A 25160-nucleotide genomic window follows, 5' to 3' on the forward strand; every position below is an offset into this window, starting at 1 on the left:
AAACACACCAGAAGTTCATTAGGCTGTCAGCATTCTGGTGCAGCATTTCCCAGGAGTATCCAGTGCTGAGTAAAACAAGCATTTTGTTGCTATTGCCCTTCACGCCGACCTACCTACATGTGTGAGGTTACATTTGGCACAAAGGAACCGGCTGCACTCTGCAGCTGATATGTGCGTTGCCCTCTGCTCCTGTGAACCTGATTGGAGTGAGATTGTGAGGACCAAGCAGGTTCCACGTTCACATTAAAGGTGAGCGAACTTGGCGTGCATGGTGCACCAGGGTCAGCTGACCTGTGCCTGCCAGCGTGGCTGTGACTTTCTGTTTCGACTTCAGTCGTATATTCCAGTATTGAATGTCATTTGCCAGGAGCAGTCAAGTCCCAATGCTGCGCAGGCATCTTAAGTGCCGGTCCGAACAATTCTTCAGCTGTTGACAGTTCATAATTGATATCAAATCACCTGTCAAAACAAAGCCGTTGAGGTCGTCATGGAAACGGAGCGGCGCCGAACGCTGGAGGACGCCATGACGTCCGTCGAAGGCGACGTCGGTTTGCACGTAGCGACGCGATGGCGTCACTCCGTCACGTGGATGCGTGACTGGGTTGGGGTTTCCGGGGTCTGGGTGTGTGTGTGTCTCTCGGTGTTGGGGCCGAGCGGGCCCGGAGGGGTTGGTGAAGCTTGGTCTGGGCGCGTGTGTGACGGAGAGGGGGGGGTGTCCGAGTCGAAATGGCGACCAATTATTCTCCCAAAGACGATGACGGTGAGCAGCACAAAAGCAGGAAGCCGGACAACACCGCGTTCAAGCAGCAGCGCCTGCCCGCCTGGCAGCCCATCCTCACCGCCGGCACCGTCCTGCCTGCCTTCTTTATCATCGGCCTCGTTTTCATCCCCATTGGCATCGGCCTCTTCGTCACCTCCAACAACATCAAGGAATTCGAGGTAAAGGCCGCGCTGGGAGCAACTCGAGCTTTGTGTCAGGCCGGGCGCTGGGGGAAGGGGCAAAGGAGGGGGAGCTGTTAATTCTCCACCAATGTGGGATTTAGCCCAGAACACCCCCCCACCCCCCTCCCTTAGCGCTGCCAGCTGCTCTTAAAATGCCCCTTTCCCCTGCCAGTGTGGCACATATACATATGTCCGTATTGTAGTTTGTCAGTAGTTAAAGTTGTAATATTCCACCTTCAAATGCAAAATCATACTGGCAAATTTGAGATGGTAAATTCATCTGCCAAATGACATTCCACTGGCATGTAGTCTTTTGTGGGAATGCCGTTTTGCCCCCGAATTAAAACTCTGAATTATATTTAGGGTCCATATACTGTAAACTAGGCACAGGCATTTTGAAATGTCATACAGCACATCAAATGATATGTTTTCCCGGGAACATTTTTAGTCCGTGCTGGGTGACACCCTGCTTCTGAATTTGGCCTTGTTTATGCAGACTGTAATCTGTGTAGATTATGCTGCCTATTAAAGGATTGGCTGTGAGCACTTTCAACCTATCCTTTGGGACCGATAACTTAAATTGTAGACCTTGAATCTATTTGGGATCCAATTTGGAAGCTATTTCCTTCATGGAATTGCCTCCTTTGTATAATCCAGGAACAATCTGAAAGTTCCCCACACACACGTTTACAAACTATACATTAATTATTTTTACTGTATCCATTTATATTGACTTTTTGCACTTTTGTTAGCAAGTTCAAAAAGGCAATCGGTACGGGCAAGGTGTACCATATAGAGGGCCAGCAGTTGGTATTTGGGGTGTCAGGATTAACCCCCGTGAGGGAGGGGGGAGAAGGTTCCCTTCAGAGATTGATCATTGCCTCTGATTCAAAATCACTTTTTGTAATAATTAGAGACATCAACCCCATATCCTATCGTTTGCCATAATCTGCATAGATGTTAAATGCAATAATCTTCATCCTAACAAGAGACCTGTAAAACATTTGCAGGTTTAGGAATATAAGTAAAAATTCTGTCTGCAATCTATTTCTTTTGTCTGTGACTTATTTAGAATCATAGAATCTGAAAGGTTAATTGGGAAATCTTATTCTCTTGATGGGTTCAATATTATTAAAGGAACTCTCTATTTTCTTAAAATTTGCTTGTTATAATTTCAACCTACCATTGAAAAGAGCATTCTAACTACTGGTCTTGTTCCGTGACCCAATCTTTGTTTAGGATTCAAGTTTCATAGCAACATTATAACTGCTTGAGTCTGTTTGTGTAGTGGCATACTCATTAGAGTTCGTATGGGTAGCCTTTGGATAAAGTGTGTTATTGTCCCTATCTGCAGTGTCAATGCCGATATATTCTTTTAATTCACCTGACAGCTTTTCGAAAACCTTTTTCATTCAAATCTAGTGAATCTTAATTTTTAGCACAAATAATAGCTTCCGAATAATAAGTTGTATTAAATAATTGTGCCCTTCATACCATTCCTATCCCATTCCTTCCGTCTCTCCCATACCACCTTCATCCTACTGTTGACATCCCTATCCCTCCTATCATTTCCATCTATTCCTCATAGGAACAATCACTCCAGCTCTGGTAACTTTGTTGTTGGATTGTTGGATTTCCACTACTTTTGTTCTCCACCAACTCCCTGTCTTGCCATTACCAATCATTGGTAGTTGAATGTGCGTCACGTGCTCCAGTCTTTACTGCTCCAGGAACCCATCCACCAACAGATGGTCCCCTTCAACAGACCAATCAAAACAATATGGATAGACAAAAACTGAGTAGATTTTGATAAATGAAGGAAATGATCTATTTCACATAAAGACAGTGTAATAAATGTAAGTATTTACCAGGTGTCAAATTGTATGTCTCATTCAGTATGTAAATGCATTGCAGATAAACTTTGAGAATTCAGAATCAAATTGAGTGATATAGTGCTACCCATTGTTGGAGCTCTATGACTTATAATGTCAAGCATGAAGATGCATGCATCCATGACAGAGATAATTACTGTCATGCCATTATGGAAAAGTAATTTCCACACAGCAGATTCTTTTCCTCCCACCCTTAAAGGGAAGAAGGTTTAATTACTTAGGAAAGAATCAGTTATGACGTTGGGCATATTCCAGTAGCAAATTGCCTCATTTTCCAAGAGTTTTTATCCCCAAGACAAATATGGAGCAAGAATAGACAGAGAGAAAAATACATGTGTTCTTCCACATGGGGCTGTCTGGGAAGTCTTGATGGTCACATTTAGGACTCCTGAGTAACTGAAATAATCCCACCAAAAAATGATTTGTGTTGGCCCTTGAAAGCCAAATGCAAGGTGCAGGATCTGTTTTGTGACTGATGTGTAAGATTCTACAATCATTCAGTTTGAATTGCCCTTGTTAACTCTGAAGAATATCTTTCATTATAGCTATTATTTTTTTTGAGGCATTATCAAAAAACAATGATGCATATTAAATTACATAAAAATGAGCTGCAGAGAGTTTGAGGTAAGCCTTTTAACTGAAAGCCAAGAGTAATTCCAGCCCCCTTGTTTGTTTTTAGTTCATGTATATTGTGATGCTGAAGTCAATCTAATGTTGGCGAAGTTCTCAAACATCAGATATAACTCTTTAATGCCTCACGTTATAATGTTTCCTTTCTTTTTATCCCCCCTCCTGTCCTGTTTTAAAAAAATTTTTGGTCGTATCATATCTTACCTGTATTAGCATTTTCTAAATTTAAACCAAGCTTTTTTTCTGTCTCTATTCCCAGTATACCGGGCGGCGGCATGGTGGCACAGTGGTTAGCACTGCTACATCACAGCTCCAAGGACCCGGGTTCAATTCTGGTCTCGGGTAACTCTGTGTGGAGTTTGCACTTTCTCCTCTTGTCTGCGTGGGTTTCCTCGGGTGCTCCGGCTTTCTCCCATAGTCCAAAGATGTGCAGGGGAGGTGGTGGCGTAGTGGTATTGTCGCAAGACTAGTAAATCGGGGACCCAGAGTATTGCACAGAGGACTCAAGTTCAAATCCCGCCACTGCAGATGGTGAAATTTGAATTCAATAAAAATCTGGAATTAAAAGTTTAATGATGACTATTAAACCATTGTTGACTCTTGTAATAGAACGTACAGTGCAGAAGGAGGCCATTCGGCCCATTGAGTCTGCACCGACCCACTTAAGCCCTCACTTCTATCCTATCCCCGTAACCCAATACCCCATCTAATCTTTTTTGGTCACTAAGGGCAATTGATCATGGCCAATCCACTTAACCTGCACGTCTTGGGACTGCGGGAGGAAACCGGAGCACCCGGAGGAAACCCACTCAGACACGGGGAGAGCTTGCAAATCCGCACAGACAGTGACCAAGCGGGGAATCAAACCTGGGACCATGGCGCTGTGAAGCCACAGTGCTGTCCACTTGTGCTACCACGCTGCCGTGTAATGAATCATCTGGTTCACTAATGTCCTTTAGGCAAGGAAATCTGCCATCCTTGCCCGGCCGGTCTGGCCTATATGTGACTCCAGATCCACAGCAACGTGGTTGACTCTTAACTGCCCCCTCAAAGGCAGTTAGGGATGGGCAATCAATGCTTGCACAGCCTGCGACGCCCACATCCCATGAATAAATGAAAAAAAAAGGCTAGGTGGATTGGCCATGCTAAATTGCTCCTTAATATCCAAAGATGTGCGGGTTCAGTGGGATTACGGGGATAGGGCAGGGGAGTGAGACTGGGTATGGTGCTCTTTCAGAGGGTCGGTGCAGACCCGATGGGCTGAATGGTCACCTGTACTGTAGGAATTCTATGATTCAATAGTAATATGAACACCGTTGCAGTAATTGTGAAAGGCCAGTTGTTGTATTCCACTGTTTTTTGTTTACTCTTCAATTTTTCCTTGTTTTTGCTTTCATTGGACGCTGCTAAGCTTCCCAATCTGTTTTGGATGTATGGGATCTATAAGAATTAAGAAAGACTAGTGCCGGATATGGAGAGGATCAGGCGTTTTTGGGCTATGATTCTACCAAACACAAGGAACTCGATCGATATGACAGATCATTTAATCTTTGACTTGCTTTCCTACATCAAAAAGAAAAAATCTACTAAGAGGCCAGACAGACAAACAAATATGCTGGTAGCCACCAGAAGAGTGGGTTCCCCTGGATAAGTAAATTTCGAAACGTATTGTGGGTTAATAAAACATCTTTTGGGTATGGGTCCTGCAGGATGTTTGAGGTGAGGGATGCCGTTAGTGTCCCTGCTGATTTTACCTGCAGGAAGTGCTGCCATCTCCAGCTCCTCCAAGACCGAGTTAGGGAACTGGAGTTGGAAGAACTTCGGATCATTCGTGAGGCAGAGGGGGGTCATAGATAGCAGCTTCAGGGAATTAGTTACACCAAAGATTGGAGATAGATGGGTAACTGTAAGAGGGACTGGGAAGAAGCAGTCAGTGCAGGGATCCCCTTCGGTCGTTCCCCTGAGAAACAAGTATACCGCTTTGGATACTTGTGGGGGGGGGACTTACCAGGGGTAAGCCATGGGGTACGGGCCTCTGGCACGGAGTCTGTCTCTGTTGCTCAGAAGGGAAGGGGGGAAGAGGAGCAGAGCATTAGTAATTGGGGACTCGATAGTCAGGGGCACAGATAGGAGATTTTGTGGGAGCGTGAGAGACTCATGTTTGGTATGTTGCCTCCCAGGTGCAAGGGTACGTGATGTCTCGGATCGTGTTTTCCGGGTCCTTAAGGGGGAGGCGGTGCAGCCCCAAGTCGTGGTCCACATTGGCACTAACGACATAGGTAGGAAAGGGGACAAGGATGTCAGGCAGGCTTTCAGGGAGCTAGGATGGAAGCTCAGAACTAGAACAAACAGAGTTGTTATCTCTGGGTGGTTGCCCGTGCCACGTGATAATATGATGAGGAATAGGGAGAGAGAGCAATTAAACACGTGGCTACAGGGATGGTGCAGGCGGGAGGGATTCAGATTTCTGGATAACTGGGGCTCTTTCTGGGGAAGGTGGGACCTCTACAGACAGGATGGTCTACATCTGAACCTGAGGGGCACAAATATCCTGGGGGGGAGATTTTTTTAGTGCTCTTTGGGGGGTTTAAACTAATGCAGCAGGGGCATGGGAACCTGGATTGTAGTTTTAGGGTACGGGAGAATGAGAGTATAGAGGTCAGGAGCACAGATTTGACGTCGCAGGAGGGGGCCAGTGTTCAGGTAGGTGGTTTGAAGTGTGTCTACTTCAATGCCAGGAGTATACGAAATAAGGTAGGGGAACTGACAGCATGGATTGGTACCTGGGACTTCGATGTTGTGGCCATTTCGGAAACATGGATAGAGCAGGGACAGGAATGGATGTTGCAGGTTCCGGGGTTTAGGTGTTTTAGTAAGCTCAGAGAAGGAGGCAAAAGAGGGGGAGGTGCGGCGCTGCTAGTCAAGAGCAGTATTACGGTGGCGGAGAGGATGCTAGATGGGGACTCATCTTCCGAGGTAGTATGGGCTGAGGTTAGAAACAGGAAAGGCGAGGTCACCCTGTTGGGAGTTTTCTATAGGCCTCCAAATAGTTCTAGGGATGTAGAGGAAAGGATGGCGAGGATGATCCTGGATAAGAGCGAAAGTAACAGGGTAGTTATTATGGGAGACTTTAACTTTCCAAATATTGACTGGAAAAGATATAGTTCGAGTACATTAGATGGGTCGTTTTTTGTACAGTGTGTGCAGGAGGGTTTCCTGACACAATATGTTGACAGGCCAACAAGAGGCGAGGCCACGTTGGATTTGGTTTTGGGTAATGAACCTGGCCAGGTGTTGGATTTGGAGGTAGGAGGGCACTTTGGGGACAGTGACCACAATTCGGTGACGTTTACGTTAGTGGTGGAAAGGGATAAGTATACACCGCAGGGCAAGAGTTATAGCTGGGAGAAGGGCAATTATGATGCCATTAGACGTGACTTGGGGGGGATAGGTTGGAGAAGTAGGCTGCAAGTGTTGGACACACTGGATAAGTGGAGCTTGTTCAAGGATCAGCTACTGCGTGTTCTTGATAAGTACGTACCGGTCACGCAGGGAGGAAGGCGTAGAGCGAGGGAACCGTGGTTTACCAAAGAAGTGGAATCTCTTGTTAAGAGGAAGAAGGAGGCCTATGTGAAGATGAGGTGTGAAGTTTCAGTTGGGGCGATGGATAGTTACAAGGTAGCGAGGAAGGATCTAAAGAGAGAGCTAAGACGAGCAAGGTGGGGACATGAGAAGTATTTGGCAGGTAGGATCAAGGAAAACCCAAAAGCTTTCTATAGGTATGTCAGGAATAAGCGAATGACTAGGGTAAGAGTAGGACCAGTCAAGGACAGGGATGGGAAGTTGTGTGTGGAGTCTGAAGAGATAGGCGAGATACTAAATGAATATTTTTCGTCAGCATTCACTCAGGAAAAAGATAATGTTGTGGAGGAGAATGCTGAGACCCAGGCTATTAGAATAGATGGCATTGAGGTACGTAGGGAAGAGGTGTTGGCAATTCTGGACAGGCTGAAAATAGATAAGTCCCCGGGGCCTGATGGGATTTATCCTAGAATTCTCTGGGAGGCCAGGGAAGAGATTGCTGGACCTTTGGCTTTGATTTTTATGTCATCATTGGCTACAGGAATAGTGCCAGAGGACTGGAGGATAGCAAATGTGGTCCCTTTGTTCAAAAAGGGGAGCAGAGACAACCCCGGCAACTATAGACTGGTGAGCATCACATCTGTAGTGGGTAAAGTCTTGGAGGGGATTATAAGAGACAAGATTTATAATCATCTAGATAGGAATAATATGATCAGGGATAGTCAGCATGGCTTTGTAAAGGGTAGGTCATGCCTCACAAACCTTATCGAGTTCTTTGAGAAGGTGACTGAACAGGTAGACGAGGGTAGAGCAGTTGATGTGTATATGGATTTCAGTAAAGCGTTTGATAAGGTTCCCCACGGTAGGCTATTGCAGAAAATACGGAGGCTGGGGATTGAGGGTGATTTTGAGATGTGGATCAGAAATTGGCTAGCTGAAAGAAGACAGAGGGTGGTGGTTGATGGGAAATGTTCAGAATGGAGTTCAGTTACAAGTGGCGTACCACAAGGATCTGTTCTGGGGCCGTTGCTGTTTGTCATTTTTATCAATGACCTAGAGGAAGGCACAGAAGGGTGGGTGAGTAAATTTGCAGACGACACTAAAGTCGGTGGTGTCGACAGTGTGGAAGGATGTAGCAGGTTACAGAGGGACATAGATAAGCTGCAGAGCTGGCAAATGCAGTTTAATGTAGAGAAGTGTGAGGTGATTCACTTTGGAAGGAAGAACAGGAATGTGGAATATTTGACTAATGGTAAAGTTCTTGGAAGTGTGGATGAGCAGAGGGATCTAGGTGTCCATGTACATAGATCCCTGAAAGTTGCCACCCAGGTTGATAGGGTTGTGAAGAAGGCCTATGGAGTGTTGGCCTTTATTGGTAGAGGGATTGAGTTCCGGAGTCAGGAGGTCATGTTGCAGCTGTACAAAACTCTGGTACGGCCGCATTTGGAGTATTGCGTACAGTTCTGGTCACCGCATTATAGGAAGGACGTGGAGGCTTTGGAGCGGGTGCAGAGGATGTTGCCTGGTGTGGAGGGAAAATCTTATGAGGAAAGGCTGATGGACTTGAGGTTGTTTTTGTTGGAGAGAAGAAGGTTAAGAGGAGACTTAATAGAGGCATACAAAATGATCAGGGGGTTAGATAGGGTGGACAGTGAGAGCCTTCTCCCGCGGATGGAAATGGCTGGCACGAGGGGACATGGCTTTAAACTGAGGGGGTAATAGATATAGGACAGAGGTCAGAGGTAGGTTCTTTACGCAAAGAGTGGTGAAGCCGTGGAATGCCCTACCTGCAACAGTAGTGAACTCGCCAACATTGAGGGCATTTAAAAGTTTATTGGATAAGCATATGGATGATAATGGCATAGTGTAGGTTAGATGGCTTTTGTTTCGGTGCAACATTGTGGGCCGAAGGGCCTGTACTGCGCTGTATCGTTCTATATTCTATGTATGGCTGAACCATATTCTAACTGCCAAAATGAGTGGTAATTCACAAATGTTTGTTTACAAAATACAGCTTAAAACCACACTTCCCAGTTTGAAGTTGATTTGAACTAATTACCACCTTAAATATAGACAGTGACCACAATCCTAAAACCGCTGAATATATGATAGAAAATGTGACTGTTAAACAGATGGAACACACAGGCCTTCTGAATTGACTGGGAGAGATCAGTTGTGCTGGTGTGTTTGCATAGAGTTGGCAGCAATTATAACAACTATAATTTAAGGGTTTGGGTCATTCCCAGAGCAGTTTCAGCATAGTTTATAACTGGTTGCCTTGAGTATAATTTAACCAAGGTTATTTTGACTGAAAGAAAGACAAGTTAATTTGTAGGAAATGCAGAGAAGCTTGGACTATTTTGATGACTAAATTGATGTTTAATGAACTCTGTATGCTCTAAATAATGGAATGTTCTGTTTATTCAAGGTGTGTCTAAGTCCAGTTGTGTGCCACTGTTATTTTGTTCGGTGTTTTGTGTAAACTCTAAAGGGTTTTCGTTTTGTACTAACATATGCTTATGAAAATAATCACTTTTGCGCCAATCCTTAAAGATAAACATTTCTTGATGTTGAAGAGAATTGTTTGCAAAAACCTCCTTTCTGCAACTCTTCAAACCAGACAGTTTGAAGTATTCTCATGTGAATTTATTCTATGAAATTGCAGTTAATCATAAGTGCGAACAGAATGCGCCGTGATGTTCTACCTATCCAGCATTGTCACTAAAGAAAAGTACGCTGAGAATGATTATATATCGAATTGTGCATATTTTTCATCTGTAACATTAAAAGTTGGTGCACTTGTGGCAGATGCCCTACGGCTTTCAATTATTGATATTCCTGTCAACTTTTATATGTTATAGCCATTAATATTAATTCTTCCCTCTAACTTTTATTAATTTCAGTGTTTTGGTTTTGTACGCTTCCTGTGCCTGTTCCCCTTTATCATTACCATGTACTTGCTTGCTTTTGAATACACATTCAAGATTGCATTGAGCACCACCTGAAAATTTCCATTCTGTTTCATTTTTATTGCAGTCACATCACATGCACAGAATTGTAGGAATGAATAAATACAAATGCTGCAGATCAGCCTTCTGGTGTACAATTATGCTTTACCAAAATTATAGTGAAAATGTAATATCTATTTTCTAGTGAGTAGAATAGATTATTAGCCACTTAGCGGAATGTGCTGGAGTTTTATGGTACCTTTCTGGTTGAGTGTGAATGTGAAATTGCTTAAAATAAAGGAGAACCAAAAATAAATGAACAATTGAAAGTTATGCTACAGGCATGCAACCCTTTTAAAGTATTGTCACCATGAAAGAGGAGCTAGCAAAAGGAATTAAACTTGAATGTTGGACCTTTCGTATCTGTCAGAATGGATTTTGCAAGATAGCCTTATCAAGCTTTTCTGCTGTCTGCATCATCTAAAATTTATTAAATAGCAAGATTTTAACTGAAATGCCAACAATTAGCTTGGCACACATTTTGGAAACGTACAGGAAGCTATTACCTCAGCAGAATTACATGGTATCAATACAAACAGATTAACTGTTCTTTCTTTCTACTGTTTGTGCAGTGTTGCTGGGTACATAATGGCTTCTGCCCCCTGCATACATAACAATATTATTGTGGATCATTTTGGGAATTCTGACGTAAGAAGCCACTTCATAAATCGGCTTTTTATGTTGTGTAGAACACAAATTTGTAATCTGTCTTTTACTTGAATTTCTTCTTTACTGTTCAAAATTGAAGGAACCTGGCAAGTTAATGATGGAAAAACGTGCTGGCTTAGAGTACCTTACAAAGACACACCTTGGAATAATTGAAAAGCAAGCATTGTATGTCAGATGAGAGATTAAAAGATTGGAATTTGGGAAGAGATATTGTAACCCTTGCGCATACATCAAATTCCCTGGGGAGTTGTTACTCAGCTTATCTGGATAAATGCCACAAATGAGAAGCCTGATCAATTTTTCACCTTCCTGTTCTATAGATGCTAAGACCAATGGAAGCTGCCCAGAATGAGAAAAACAAACTAGCTACAGTGACCCATCCTAGGAACATGCTGTTCCGTGTGTGCATACATCCACTGAGTTTGTTGAGTGAAGGGTTTTTGATAACTATTTTCTGTGTTTTGTGAAGTGTTGGGTACTCTGATACACAGATGAACCAACACTGATGCGAATGGTACAACACAGTTTTATTTCAATCAACTATTAACATAGTAAACTCTGGTACTCAGCACATGTTGAATGTCTGAGTGGCTGGCAATGAGGTCTGTGCCCTGAGCTGTCTCCTGCTCCAGTGCCCAGGAAGTGTTGTGTTCCCTGTTTTGTACTGTGTATGCTCTTGTCTGTGATTGGCTGTCGTGTTGTGTGTTGATTCGTCCGTTGATCTGTCCATCATATATGTATGTGCTATGATGTTCACCTGAATATGACATTTTGTTTGCATGGAAAATTTAATGAATAGTTGGAAGTTCCAGTGTTTCAAAATAAGAATTTATTATTAGTCAGAAGGCGCTACTGACTCTCAAGACTGACCATCCAGAGATGTAAAAAAACTTTTTAACGCTAGGTTAACATTTTATAATGGAATAAAACCGGCATAATGTTACATCAAATCCTGTGCAATTCAATTGGGCCACAGCATCATCAATACTGTACCAGTTATTTTGCTTTAATTTGTAATTGTAGGTGAAGTAATATTTGTCTGGGCTATTCTTTATTCAAGGTGTGAATGCTATTATGTCATCAAAAGATTGTGATGTAATGATTGTTGAGTATTATGTTCAATAAATTATTTTCATGTAAGGCATTGAAAACAGTTCTGAGACTTTTGATTCCCCTAAGATACAAGCCCTCACTTTGATTTGTTGTGTTTGGTTCTTTTCTTTGACTGGGATTGTGGGATGGCAACTTGCTCTCCAATCGTTTCTGAGACAGGTTGGGAGATGGTGTGTAAGGGTGCTGTAGTTTGCCTTGAATAATATTTTTCGGGGCTCAGCAACCTGGCCTACGTTGCATTAGGGAAGAATTGGAGAGTGAAGCCTCGTGTCCTATCCAGTGATCAGCATGCTGGACATACACTTTGAGCTGAGTCGGGCCATACAAAATCTAAGGATGAAATTACAGGGGTAGTGCGCTATTTGATCGAACTTCAAGCTTGAAAGCACGTTCCAGTTAACAGTGAAACAGAAAATGAAATTTACATTTTATGTACAGCTTGGATATTCTGCTCAATATTGCCCGACAAAAATGTGCAGTATCGAAAAGTTGTGGTTGTTACCTCAGATTTGTCTGTCAGTTTCTTTGTTTAGTGAGTTCTTTGTCTTTTGGGTCCATTTTGTAGTCTTGGTTTGACCTAAGTATAAATGCTTTTCCAACTGCCTCACCTCCATTCCCCCCCTCCCAATTTTGTAGATGATGTTTGAGGTATTGTGCTATTTCCTTTTCTTTACATTAACACAATTTTAAAATGTCTTTCCAGATTGATTATACTGGTATTGAGCCGAATTCTCCGTGTGGTATCTGTGCTAACAACGGTACTTGGAATACGACGTGTACATGTGAAGTTCACTTCCGGCTGGATCAACCGTTCGAGGTTTGGATTTATTAACTCTGTATCTATTGGTCAATTATGAGACGTTCATATATCTAGGGAACACTCTCTGCTGTGAAGAGGAATGCGGTGCACCTCTTAACTGGGCCTGTTCCCTGTGAGGTGTGTCCACATAGTGATTAGAATAAAGGTGGCATTGTACTTTACCTTTTTTTAATGTGCTGGCTCTCCACACCGTTGGGGGAGCTCCTGGGGTCTGCTGATTATCTGACAAGGACTTAACCCCATACATGCCAAACGTTCAATGACGGCCAATAACTAACCTCGTGGCAGTTATTGCACAAAATTGCACTCTGGAAAGGCCTAGCTTAATTTTTTTTCCCAGTCTGTTCTATTTGTTCTCCTTAAATAACTTAAACTTTGGTTAAATCACCCCATGATCTTGTACATTCAAGGGAATACAACCCTAGTTTGTTTTAATTTCTCCCTGCGACTTAACCCTTCTCGTCGAGATATAACTGCACACTCTCCAAGGCCAGTATATCCTTCCTCAGCTATGATGCTCAGTAAGCAAGCTGTGGTCTGATCAGAATTTTATATAGCTAAAGCATGCCTTCTACCCCCTTGTATTTTGTTCCACTAGATGTAAAGGCCAGCATTCCATTGGCCTTTTTGATTATTTTCTTTACCATGACATCTTAATGGTTAATGTACCTAGGCCCCAAGTCTTTTTGGATTTTCACTGTTTCTAACTTTTCACCATTTAGATAGTACCCTGTATAATCTATCCTTTGTAGGTTCCAAGTGGATGACTTCACATTTGTCTACTTTGAAATCCATTTTGTCACCATTTTGCCCATTCACTTAATCTGTCCATATCTTTTTGTAATTTTAGACTTCTATCTACACTGCTTACAATACTATAAATCTTTGTGATTGGTAGATTTGGAACAAAGGAAATAGGAGCAGCAATAGGTCATTTGGCCCATCGGACCTGCTCTACCATTCAAACATCACGGCTGATCATCTATCTCTTATGCCATTTTCTCCATTCTTCCTGTATCATTTCCATTCTATCAGCTAAGTCATCAATGAATACAGTGAATAATTGAGTTCCAACACAGACCCTTGCAAAAGATCACATTCTGCCAATTAGAGTACTTACTTATTATCTCTAATATCTGTTTCTTGTCATTCAGCCAATTTCGTAACCGGTCATTAATTTGCTTTTAATTTCATGAGCCTCAGCTTTAGCTAACGGTCTCTTGCTGGCTCTCTCTGATCATGTTAATTTTCAAGGTGTTGAGCAACCTTATATTTATTTGTTCATAGGTTAGGTGGATTGGCCAAGCTAAATTGCCCCTTGATTAGAAAAATAGAATTGGATACTCTAAATTTGAAAAAAAATGTTTATTTGTTTATGGGATGTGAGCATAGTTGGCAAGATCTTGTTGCCCATTCCTGATTGCCCTTGAGAAAGTAATAGTGAGAAACCTATTCAATTATCGACTTGCAATTTCCAGACAACAGCCGTTAGGTGAACTGATCTATAATTCCCCGATTTCCCTCTTGTCACCTTAAATAGCAAAGCAACATGCACAATTTTCCAATCTAAAGAGCGGTTCTCAAATCAAAATAACTTTGCAGTTGTCCTATTTATAATATTCCAATATTCTTGCCGCCTACTTTTAAAACTGTGGGGTGGAAACTATCTGGTCCTGAGGATGTGTTGCTCTTCAGTGTCATTAATTTCTCCATTACTGTAATCTTGCTTACACTAATTTTATTGAGACCCTGTCCCTGAGTAATAGTTTTGTTGCACATAATAGATAAATGAAATGTGTTCTTCCTGTAATATTTCTGTCTCTTAAATATAGCAAACAGCACGAGAGTAGACTGAAATATTAAGAGCTGTAGAAAACCTTTGTATTACGATTTATTGATTGTTGCACAGAAATTTAATTGGTTTTCATTACTTTTTAGGATGCTGGTAAAGCCAGATTTGAAATACTTAGAAGGCCATTTTGAGCAAGCAATCTGTCTTCAAGATGGCATTTGTGTTGAACATGAGTTGGTTTAAAGACTTGGTTAAGAGCGTTTTACAAAGCTGATTTGGTTTTAATTGAAATAAAGATTGGGTGGAATTAATAATATAGATGTAAGGAAACTACTTTAACATGCACTCAAAGTACAGACTAGAGATCTAATTTAATCTAATTCAAATTAAACTAGATAATTGAAGACTGAGATTTTTAATACTCTTAACTGGTTCCTTTTGCTGGTGTGAAGAGAATGGTTGGCCTGATTTCAATTTTGGTTAGTCATGCAGCAGATGATCAGGGTTCATGCCCTTCAGAATTATTTTGAGGTTGTCAACAGGAAGTGAGAATTAAAATCTGAGCCCAAACCTTGCGACACACTTACATTGGTAATACACGTCAGGACTCTGGAGGTCCCAAAGCACGCACGTTGACAGTACTTGTGCGGGAATTTTAAACTTCCGATTACCGGCTTTATCCTGCCCAGTTGGTCCACGAATCCCTGCGACAGTGGGGTCAGATGGCCAGAAACATGCAGATGACCGTCACAACCACCTCCACCTGTGACAACCCCCCTCACACACACGCACACCTCCAAGAAACCCGGCAATGAACACTTCTCCGGCCACAGCCCCTCCTACATCTTCTCACCTTCTGAAATCCTTGGCTCCTGTGCAGCCGATATGGAAAGAGTCAGCGTTGTGAGGTGGGGTGAAGTAGGGTTGAACGATGTTGGAGTGAGCATTATCGGGGGTGAAGGGGAGGTAGCATTGTCAGTGAGGGGAGGTTGTGCTGTGTTGGGGTTGATAGTTCATTCAAACAGTGTATGTCAATGAACTGAAGACCGGCAGAAGGGATATGTCTTCAGTTCATGATGAGAAATGGGGATGTGGATGAGCAGGAATTACTCTTGGCAATTGGCCGCCCAACTCTGTTCATCCCTGCATTGTAAGGTGCAAAGGTTGTAGTGTAAAATGTCAAGTGGGCAGATTAAATCACAGTCCGTATCATACACACCCTCGCCTATGTTAACTGGAAGATCTAAGCCCTGATGTGAAGTTAGATCTGTGGCCTGATGCTGAAACTGGGTGTATGTAGGTTATGTTTGAGTTTTCATCTTTCTGATTGAAGAGAATGGCAGGTGTACGAGACTGTGATTGATGCCCTTGTTCCTGCAAAAGCAAGATGTGGTGAAGGAACAACTAAATATGTTGACAGCAGCATGACACAATATTGCTGATTTGGACCTTGAAAACAGTTTATGTGAAAAATGTTGCTGCAGTAATTAGATAAAATAACAATGGAAATATCGGTGTGAAGAATGCCGTTGTCCAAAATTCATTGTTCATGGGAATGTTTTTCAGAGTAGTGAACATATTTATACACCAAACCCAAGAGCCTTCAGGGAATAACCCAACGTTAAATTTTTTTTTAGGAGGAGACAGAGCAGGGATTGTTGAGGATTATTAACATAACGTGATGGATCTTCAAATTCTTGTCTCTTGATAGATTCAGCAGCACAGTCTTTTCACATGATTTTAGCGACAGTAGAAGCTGGATGCTTTTTTGTTGCAGTAATTGTTTAAATTGCGCAGTAGGAAGCAGCAATAGTAATTGGCTCTATGCAATAAATTCAGTGGAGGAAATAAATCAGTTTTAATCTTATCTCTTGGGCCTCCCATAATTTCAGGCCCTTTTTCTATGTGCTGATGTTTTGGCATCATAGCCAGAAGTAATATTAAATCTGAATGATTGACGAGAGTGACATGAGTCAAAAAAAATCTGAATTTTGACACCGCATGTTCAATAAAAAAAAAAATTGTTACATAAAGCAAGAGGGATAAGGGGAGCTCCACTGAATTATTTTTAAAACCTAACTCTCAGTTACTCAATGGATGTCTGAGAAAAGGAAAGAACATTAGCCTTGGAGATAGACCAGGTAAAGCTCAACCATTCTTTCATTGTAGTGCAGTTTGTTGGTCACTGCACCCTGGACATAGTACAGGTATTATACCTTTATACTGAATCAAGATGGATTGTAATATTTACCTCCGTGATGTCCTGTGCACTTTTCTTAAAAATGTAAGCTTTCTTTTTTTAAGTTTGTGACTGAACCCTTGTTTATACTTTTTGTATTTTGCAGGGCAATGTTTTCATGTATTATGGATTATCAAATTTCTACCAGAATCATAGACGATACGTCAAATCAAGAGATGACAGTCAGCTTAATGGTGATAAGAGCTCTTTAAAAGTAAGATAAGTGGAATTGCTCCTGGAATATAATGGTAGCTGTTTATATTTATACAATGGATTTCATTCTGTAAGTAACATTACAAAAAAACTACAATAATGATTCTGGCATCATTCAAGCACAAAATGGAATGGAAGAATTAAGCACCATCTTAAAAAATTTCTTCCTACCTCCCTGACTTGTTTTCTTTTCACCCTGTTAGATTTACTGAGTAAAGTTACATAGAGAAATCATGGCAGTTCATTCATTTTGGCATACGAGCAAGGCTGGAACAATTTTTACCTCCTGTCATTTCAGCCATGAAATTAAATTTCTGCCTTGTTATCACTCCCAATTTATCTATTCATTTCGTATGACTATAGTGAAAGTTAGCTGGAGTTAATTCCATTAATGTATATTTTTGGTGGCAGGAATGGTAGTAATAACCTGTCGTCCTCTAAATGCCATGCCAAGTGGAGCAGATGATCATTGTCTTCCAAACTTTCTAATCACAATAGTGGATGTGCTTGTTGGAGTTCTGGTTAAACTCATGCTTAATGTTGTCTAGCTGCTTTATTTGCTGTCGGCTAGTTGCTGTTCTTCCATGAATCTTTCTGGTGGTGATTGGGCGTTTCAACACTTCTGCGTGGATAACATGTCTGAAGACCCCCACTTGTCGTCTCTTGATACTATTTAATAGTTCTCTTGTGCTTCTGGCCACGTTCAGTACTACTTAGTTCTTTTCTCCACCCAGCTTACCCTCGGGTAAACTGACTTGTAATATCGCTGATTATCACCAATTAATGTTTTCCGCAAGAATGGAACATTTCCACTGTTTGGAACTACAACATTTGGATCATAGAATTCCACCCCTTTAATCTTCTTTCTGACCTCTGCTTCGTATAAGCTGCTATCACTCCTTTCCATTTCATTAATCCAGCGCCAATTCTGACCAGGTTTTAACTTGCTGTGATTGGGAGCCGCAAAGGCCCTACCCCCAGTAGCTACTGCTGCCATGCACAGCCTGCAGAGTGTCTTCATGTGCTGGGTCACCTGTCTCTGCTGTGGGAGTCACTATCTCTTGCGGAGATGGCTGCGCCTGCTTGCCGAATTTGAGGCCCCATTACCTATAGAATAACTCTGCCTCAGCTCAACTACAGTCCACTGCTTGACTCTAACTACGGCACTGGGAGGGAGGGAGATTCCAGCCAGTTGGTGTCTCAACCACATCTCGCCTTCGGCAGCAGTTACCTCTTTGTGTCTGCTCTGACTGAGGACTCTGGTTCAATTCAGCACTGTGATGGAATAATCTGCACTCCCTGGCCCATTAGAGTCTGATCCCTGGGGCCTGAGATCCTAGCGATATTGGGAGATGACTTGCTCTTCCTTGTATAGGGAGGGGAATGAGTAGTGGTGGGGAGAGGAGCTGATATGTAGATGTGGGGAGCTTCATTGAGTTTTCTGTCAACATGGAATATGAAGAGCTTAGCCGAAACCTACATAGTACATAGACTAAAATGTTCACAAAATACTTCAAAAACACATTTTTATATTTTACTGTGCTTCAATATATATATGTATATTTTATATATATATATATATATATATATAAAATCTCTCTCTCTCTCTCTATATATATATATATATATATATATATATATGTATATATATATATTTATATATATATAATATATTCCTTATGGAATGTGGGCATTGCTGGCAAGGCCAGCCTTTGTTGCCCAACCCTAACTGCCCTTGAGAAAGTGGTTGTGGACTTCCGGGTGCGGCGATGACCAGCTGAGTCGCACGTTTCGGCAGCTCCCTGTGAAACGGACTTTTGGGCTCTTGATAGGAGCCCCAACGGCAATTTTGACAGCTAAAAACACTGTGCGGTAAACCAGAAGGGAATCCCCCCTGGATACGGATGGAAAAAGGAGGAGAGAGTGGCCAGATTGCAGTGGATCCTTTAGAACAGCGGCAAGGAAGGCAAGCAAAAACCAAGATGGCGTCGGAAGGTGGCAGTTTAACATGGGGCCCTGAACAACAAGAGTTCTTGAAATGCTGTGTGGAAGAGATCAAAAAGGAAATGAAGAAAGAACTGTTGGCCCCGATACTACAGGCGATCGAAGGGCTAAAGGAGGAACAAAAGACCCAGGAGCGGGAGCTTCGGGTCGTGAAGGCAAAGGCAGCCGAGAATGAGGACGATATACAGGGCCTGGTGGTGAAGACGGAGACGCAGGAGGCACATCAGAAACGATGTGTGGAAAGGTTGGAGGGAGCATACCGAGTGATGGCGCGAGGACCGAGAGCAGGAGAGATTCCCAGAGCCATAATGGTGAGATTCCTCCGTTTTAAGGATAGAGAAATGGTCCTTAGATGGGCGAAGAAAACTCGGAGCAGTAAATGGGAGAACGCGGTGATCCGCGTTTATCAAGACTGGAGTGCGGAGGTGGCGAGAAGGAGGGCGAGCTTTAATCGGGCCAAGGCGGTGCTTCATAAAAAGAATATAAAATTTGGAATGCTGCAACCGGCAAGACTGTGGGTCACATATCGAGGGAGGCACCACTACTTTGAGACGGCGGATGAAGCGTGGACTTTTATTGTGGAAGAAAAACTGGAATGAGCGGGTTATTAAAAAGAACGTTCGAACAAAGTGGTGGGGCGAATGTGGGGGGCAAAGAGGGGTACTAATCCTGCGATGTGGTAACTTTTCTCTCTTCCACAGGTGGTGATGGGGGGAGGAGGGGAGGTGGAGGAGATGGGGCGTTGGCCATTGGGGGCGGGGCCAAGGGAGAAGCGCGGGCTTGGTTCCCGCGCTATGATAATCATGGCGGGAATAGAGAAGCAGGAAGGAGGGGGTGTCGCACGGTGCGAGCCGAGGTCACGGGGGGGAGGCCGAGGTCAGCCAGAGTTTGCTGACTTCTGGGAGCAACATGGGGGGAGTAATTACGCTAGCGGGGGATCTAGCGGGGGGGGGGGGGCGGGAGGGGGGAATTACTGGGTTGCTGCTGCTGGGGAGAGGGGGGAGCTGGTATGGGAGAGGATGGGCGGGGGGGCACCGCCTGGGAGAGATACAGCTGCGTGGGAACCGGGTAAGGAGCTGGAAAAAGGTGATGGCTAATCGACAGGGGGGGGGGGTAGGAAGCCCCCCAACTCGGCTGATCACGTGGAACGTGAGAGGGCTGAACGGGCCGATAAAGAGGGCACGGGTACTCGCACACCTTAAGAAACTTAAGGCAGATGTGGTTATGTTACAGGAAACGCACCTGAAACTGATAGACCAGGTTAGGCTACGCAAAGGATGGGTGGAGCAGGTGTTCCATTCGGGGCTAGATGCGAAAAACAGGGGGGTGGCTATATTAGTGGGGAAGCGGGTAATGTTCGAGGCAAAGACTATAGTGGCGGATAACGGGGGCAGATACGTGATGGTGAGTGGCAAACTACAGGGGGAGACGGTGGTTTTGGTAAACTTATATGCCCCGAACTGGGATGATGCCAATTTTATGAGGCGGATGCTAGGACGCATTCCGGACCTAGAGATGGGAAAGCTGATAATGGGGGGAGATTTTAATACGGTGTTGGAACCAGGGCTGGATAGGTCGAAGTCCAGGACTGGAAGGAGGCCGGCAGCAGCCAAGGTACTTAAAGATTTTATGGAGCAGATGGGAGGTGTAGACCCGTGGAGATTTAGCAGACCTAGGAGTAAGGAGTTCTCGTTTTTCTCCTATGTCCATAAAGTCTACTCGCGAATAGACTTTTTTGTGCTGGGTAGGGCATTGATCCCGAAGGTGAGGGGAACGGAGTATACGGCTATAGCCATTTCGGATCACGCTCCACACTGGGTGGACTTGGAGATAGGGGAGGAAACAGGAGGGCGCCCACCCTGGAGAATGGACATGGGACTAATGGCAGATGAGGGTGTGTGTCTAAGGGTGAGGGGGTGCATTGAAAAGTACTTGGAACTCAATGATAATGGGGAGGTCCAGGTGGGAGTGGTCTGGGAGGCGCTGAAGGCAGTGGTTAGAGGGGAGCTGATATCAATAAGGGCACATAAAGGAAAGCAGGAGAGTAGGGAACGGGAGCGGTTGCTGCAAGAACTTCTGAGGGTGGATAGGCAATATGCGGAGGCACCGGAGGAGGGACTGTACAGGGAAAGGCAAAGGCTACATGTAGAATTTGACTTGCTGACTACAGGCACTGCAGAGGCACAATGGAGGAAGGCACAGGGTGTACAGTACGAATATGGGGAGAAGGCGAGCAGGTTGCTGGCACACCAATTGAGGAAAAGGGGAGCAGTGAGGGAAATAGGGGGAGTGAGGGATGAGGAAGGAGAGATGGAGCGGGGAGCGGAGAGAGTGAATGGAGTGTTCAAGACATTTTATAAAAAATTATATGAAGCTCAACCCCCGGATGGGAGGGAGAGAATGATGGGCTTCTTGGATCGGCTGGAATTTCCCAAGGTGGAAGAGCAGGAAAGGGTGGGACTGGGAGCACAGATCGAGGTAGAAGAAGTGGTGAAAGGAATTAGGAGCATGCAGGCGGGAAAGGCCCCGGGACCGGATGGATTCCCAGTCGAATTCTATAGAAAATATGTGGACTTGCTCGCCCCGGTACTAACGAGGACCTTTAATGAGGCAAAGGAAAGGGGACAACTGCCCCCGACTATGTCTGAAGCAACGATATCGCTTCTCTTAAAGAAGGAAAAGGACCCGCTACAATGCGGGTCCTATAGACCTATTTCCCTCCTAAATGTAGATGCCAAGGTCCTGGCCAAGGTAATGGCATTGAGAATAGAGGAATGTGTCCCGGGGGTGGTCCACGAGGACCAAACTGGGTTTGTGAAGGGGAGACAGCTGAACACGAATATACGGAGGTTGTTAGGGGTAATGATGATGGCCCCACCAGAGGGAGAAACGGAGATAGTAGTGGCGATGGATGCCGAGAAAGCATTTGATAGAGTGGAGTGGGATTATTTGTGGGAGGTGTTGAGGAGATTTGGTTTTGGAGAGGGGTATGTTAGATGGGTGCAGCTGTTGTATAGGGCCCCAGTGGCGAGCGTGGTCACGAATGGACGGGGATCTGCATATTTTCGGCTCCATAGAGGGACAAGGCAGGGATGCCCTCTGTCCCCATTATTGTTTGCACTGGCGATTGAGCCCCTGGCGATAGCGTTGAGGGGTTCCAAGAAGTGGAGGGGAGTACTTAGGGGAGGAGAAGAGCACCGGGTATCTTTGTATGCGGACGATTTGCTACTATACGTGGCGGACCCGGCGGAGGGGATGCCAGAAATAATGCGGATACTTGGGGAGTTTGGGGATTTTTCAGGGTATAAATTGAACATGGGGAAAAGTGAGTTGTTTGTGGTGCATCCAGGGCAGCAGAGTAGAGAAATAGAGGACCTACCGTTGAGGAAGGTAACAAGGGACTTTCGTTACCTGGGGATCCAGATAGCTAAGAATTGGGGCACATTGCATAGGTTAAATTTAACGCGGTTGGTGGAACAGATGGAGGAGGATTTCAAGAGATGGGATATGGTATCCCTGTCAATGGCAGGGAGGGTGCAGGTGGCTAAGATGGTGGTCCTCCCGAGATTCCTCTTTGTGTTTCAGTGCCTCCCGGTGGTGATCACGAAGGCTTTTTTTAAAAGGATTGAAAAGAGCATCATGGGTTTTGTGTGGGCCGGGAAGACCCCGAGAGTGAGGAAGGGATTCTTACAGCGTAGCGGGGATGGGGGGGTGCTGGCACTACCGAGCCTAAGTGAGTATTATTGGGCCGCTAATATTTCAATGGTGAGTAAGTGGATGGGAGAGGAAGAGGGAGCGGCGTGGAAGAGATTAGAGAGGGCGTCCTGTAGGGGGACTAGCCTACAGGCTATGGTGACAGCCCCATTGCCGTTCTCACCGAGGAACTACACCACAAGCCCGGTGATGGTGGCTACACTGAAGATTTGGGGACAGTGGAGACGGCATAGGGGAAAGACTGGAGCCTTGGTGGGGTCCCCGATAAGAAACAACCATAGGTTTGCCCCGGGGGGAATGGATGGGGGATATGGAATGTGGCAAAGAGCAGGAATAACGCAACTGAAAGATCTGTTTGTTGATGGGAAGTTCGCGAGTCTGGGAGCGCTGACCGAGAAATATGGGTTGCCCCAAGGGAATGCATTCAGGTATATGCAACTGAGGGCTTTTGCGAGGCAACAGGTGAGGGAATTCCCGCAGCTCCCGATACAAGAGATGCAGGACAGAGTGATCTCAAAGCCATGGGTGGGGGATGGTAAGGTGTCAGATATATATAGGGAAATGAGGGACGAAGGGGAGACTATGGTAGATGAACTAAAAGGGAAATGGGAAGAAGAGCTGGGGGAGGAGATCGAGGAGGGGCTGTGGGCAGATGCCCTAAGCAGGGTAAACTCGTCGTCCTTGTGTGCCAGGCTAAGCCTGATTCAGTTTAAGGTATTACACAGGGCACATATGACTGGAGCACGGCTCAGTAAATTTTTTGGGGTGGAGGATAGGTGTGCGAGGTGCTCGAGAAGCCCAGCGAATCATACCCATATGTTTTGGTCATGCCCGGCACTACAGGGGTTTTGGATGGGGGTGACAAAGGTGCTTTCAAAAGTAGTAGGAGTCCGGGTCGAACCAAGCTGGGGGTTGGCTATATTTGGGGTTGCACAAGAGCCGGGAGTGCAGGAGGCGAGAGAGGCCGATGTTTTGGCCTTTGCGTCCCTAGTAGCCTGGCGCAGGATATTGCTAATGTGGAAAGAAGCCAAGCCCCCGGGGGTGGAGACCTGGATAAATGACATGGCGGGGTTTATAAAGCTAGAGCGGATTAAGTTCGTCCTAAGGGGGTCGGCTCAAGGGTTCACCAGGCGGTGGCAACCGTTCGTCGAATACCTTGCAGAAAGATAGACGGAATGGGAAAAAGAAGGCAGCAGCAGCAGCCCAGGATCGGGGGCGGGGGGGAAACCAGAAGGACTCTCAGGGTTGTTAATATATACTGTATAGTATGTATAGGTTGTTGCTACAGATAATTATATATTGGACTGTTAAATTATATTTTTGGAGAGTGTTACTTGTGACAAGGCAGTTGCCAATTAGGGCTAGTTTTTATTTTTGTTATTTATTATTTATTCATTTTTTGTTTATAAAATAGGTCATTGTTATTTGTGTTGTTATAATATTGTGTAAAGGATGCACAATGTACTGTGTTGGTTGACCAAAAATTTTCAATAAAATATTTTATAAAAAAAAAGAGAAAGTGGTTGTGAGATAAAATTGGATCACATTGGAAAATAGTTTGCGAAGCGCTGCTGTAGCCCTATGCTTTGCTTTGTGTGTATGTAAGCAAGGTCATTTCTGTTGTTTTGTTTTTAAATTTAGAGCACCCAATTACATTTTTTTTTCAATTAAGGGGCAATTTAGCATGGCCAATCCACCTACCATGCACATCTTTGGGTTGTGGGGGTGAAACCCATGCAGACACGGGGAGACTGTGCAAACTTCACACGGACAGGTACCCAGGGCTGGGATCAAAACCCCGGTCCTCAGCGCTGTAGACAGCAGTGCTAACCACTGCATCACTGTGCCACCCCATGTTCTGTTGTTAGTATGGACTAGTCCGTATGGATCCTGTATTACATGCACAAACTACAATGAATGTTGAAATCACTTTGCTGATTTACACAAGTGTACTCGTCTGCAGTCTTGATGGCAATAGAAGGTAAACAAAAATGTTTTTGACCACATGAAGTCTAATAATTCCACCCATTTGAAGTGATCTAGAATTATTTGCATTTCACTACAGACCTTAAGAAGTGCTATAATGACATGATTCCTTGTTATAAAATATTTCAGACCACTGCAACTACTCGACCCACTGTTTCTGTATATATCATTCCAATTTCAGTTTAAACTGCTTAGTTATTAGTTTGAGTGATAGTGCTCGAGTTCTCAGTGTTGGGTCTTACAAGGCCAATACAATCCTAACCACAATCCCAATGTAAACTTCTCGCATTTGCAAAGTTTTATTTTTCATTGGGACACTCTGGCAACTGGTCTTAGCAAATCTGAAAATTTTGCTGGGCATTGATAAACCGCATGAAGTTGCTGTGACAGGTGATGACAATGCTAACACTACCCTGTACAATCATTGAGGAAACAGTGCAAGAGACAATTCATATACTACTAGGTGACGAGTCCTTGACTAAAATATCCAGTATTATGTGAAAAGTAATGGTGTTAAATTTTAATGTTTTACGTCTACTTGAACGATGTTTATTGT

General features: G+C 44.0%; 1 protein-coding gene across 1 annotated transcript in view; it reads left to right on the forward strand.

Moving 5' to 3' along the window:
- Nucleotides 1-589: 589 nt before the first annotated feature.
- LOC140419502 (cell cycle control protein 50A-like) overlaps nt 590-25160 on the forward strand; it is a 35254-nt gene continuing 10683 nt past the window's right edge. The window contains exons 1-3 of the mRNA XM_072503381.1: nt 590-939; nt 12540-12653; nt 16794-16901. Of these exons, the coding sequence (XP_072359482.1) occupies nt 727-939; nt 12540-12653; nt 16794-16901 (435 nt within the window). The 5' untranslated portion in view covers nt 590-726. The remainder of the gene's footprint in view (nt 940-12539; nt 12654-16793; nt 16902-25160) is intronic.

Source organism: Scyliorhinus torazame, chromosome 1, assembly GCF_047496885.1.
Source record: "Scyliorhinus torazame isolate Kashiwa2021f chromosome 1, sScyTor2.1, whole genome shotgun sequence".
In the NCBI taxonomy this organism is placed as follows: Eukaryota; Metazoa; Chordata; class Chondrichthyes; order Carcharhiniformes; family Scyliorhinidae; genus Scyliorhinus; species Scyliorhinus torazame.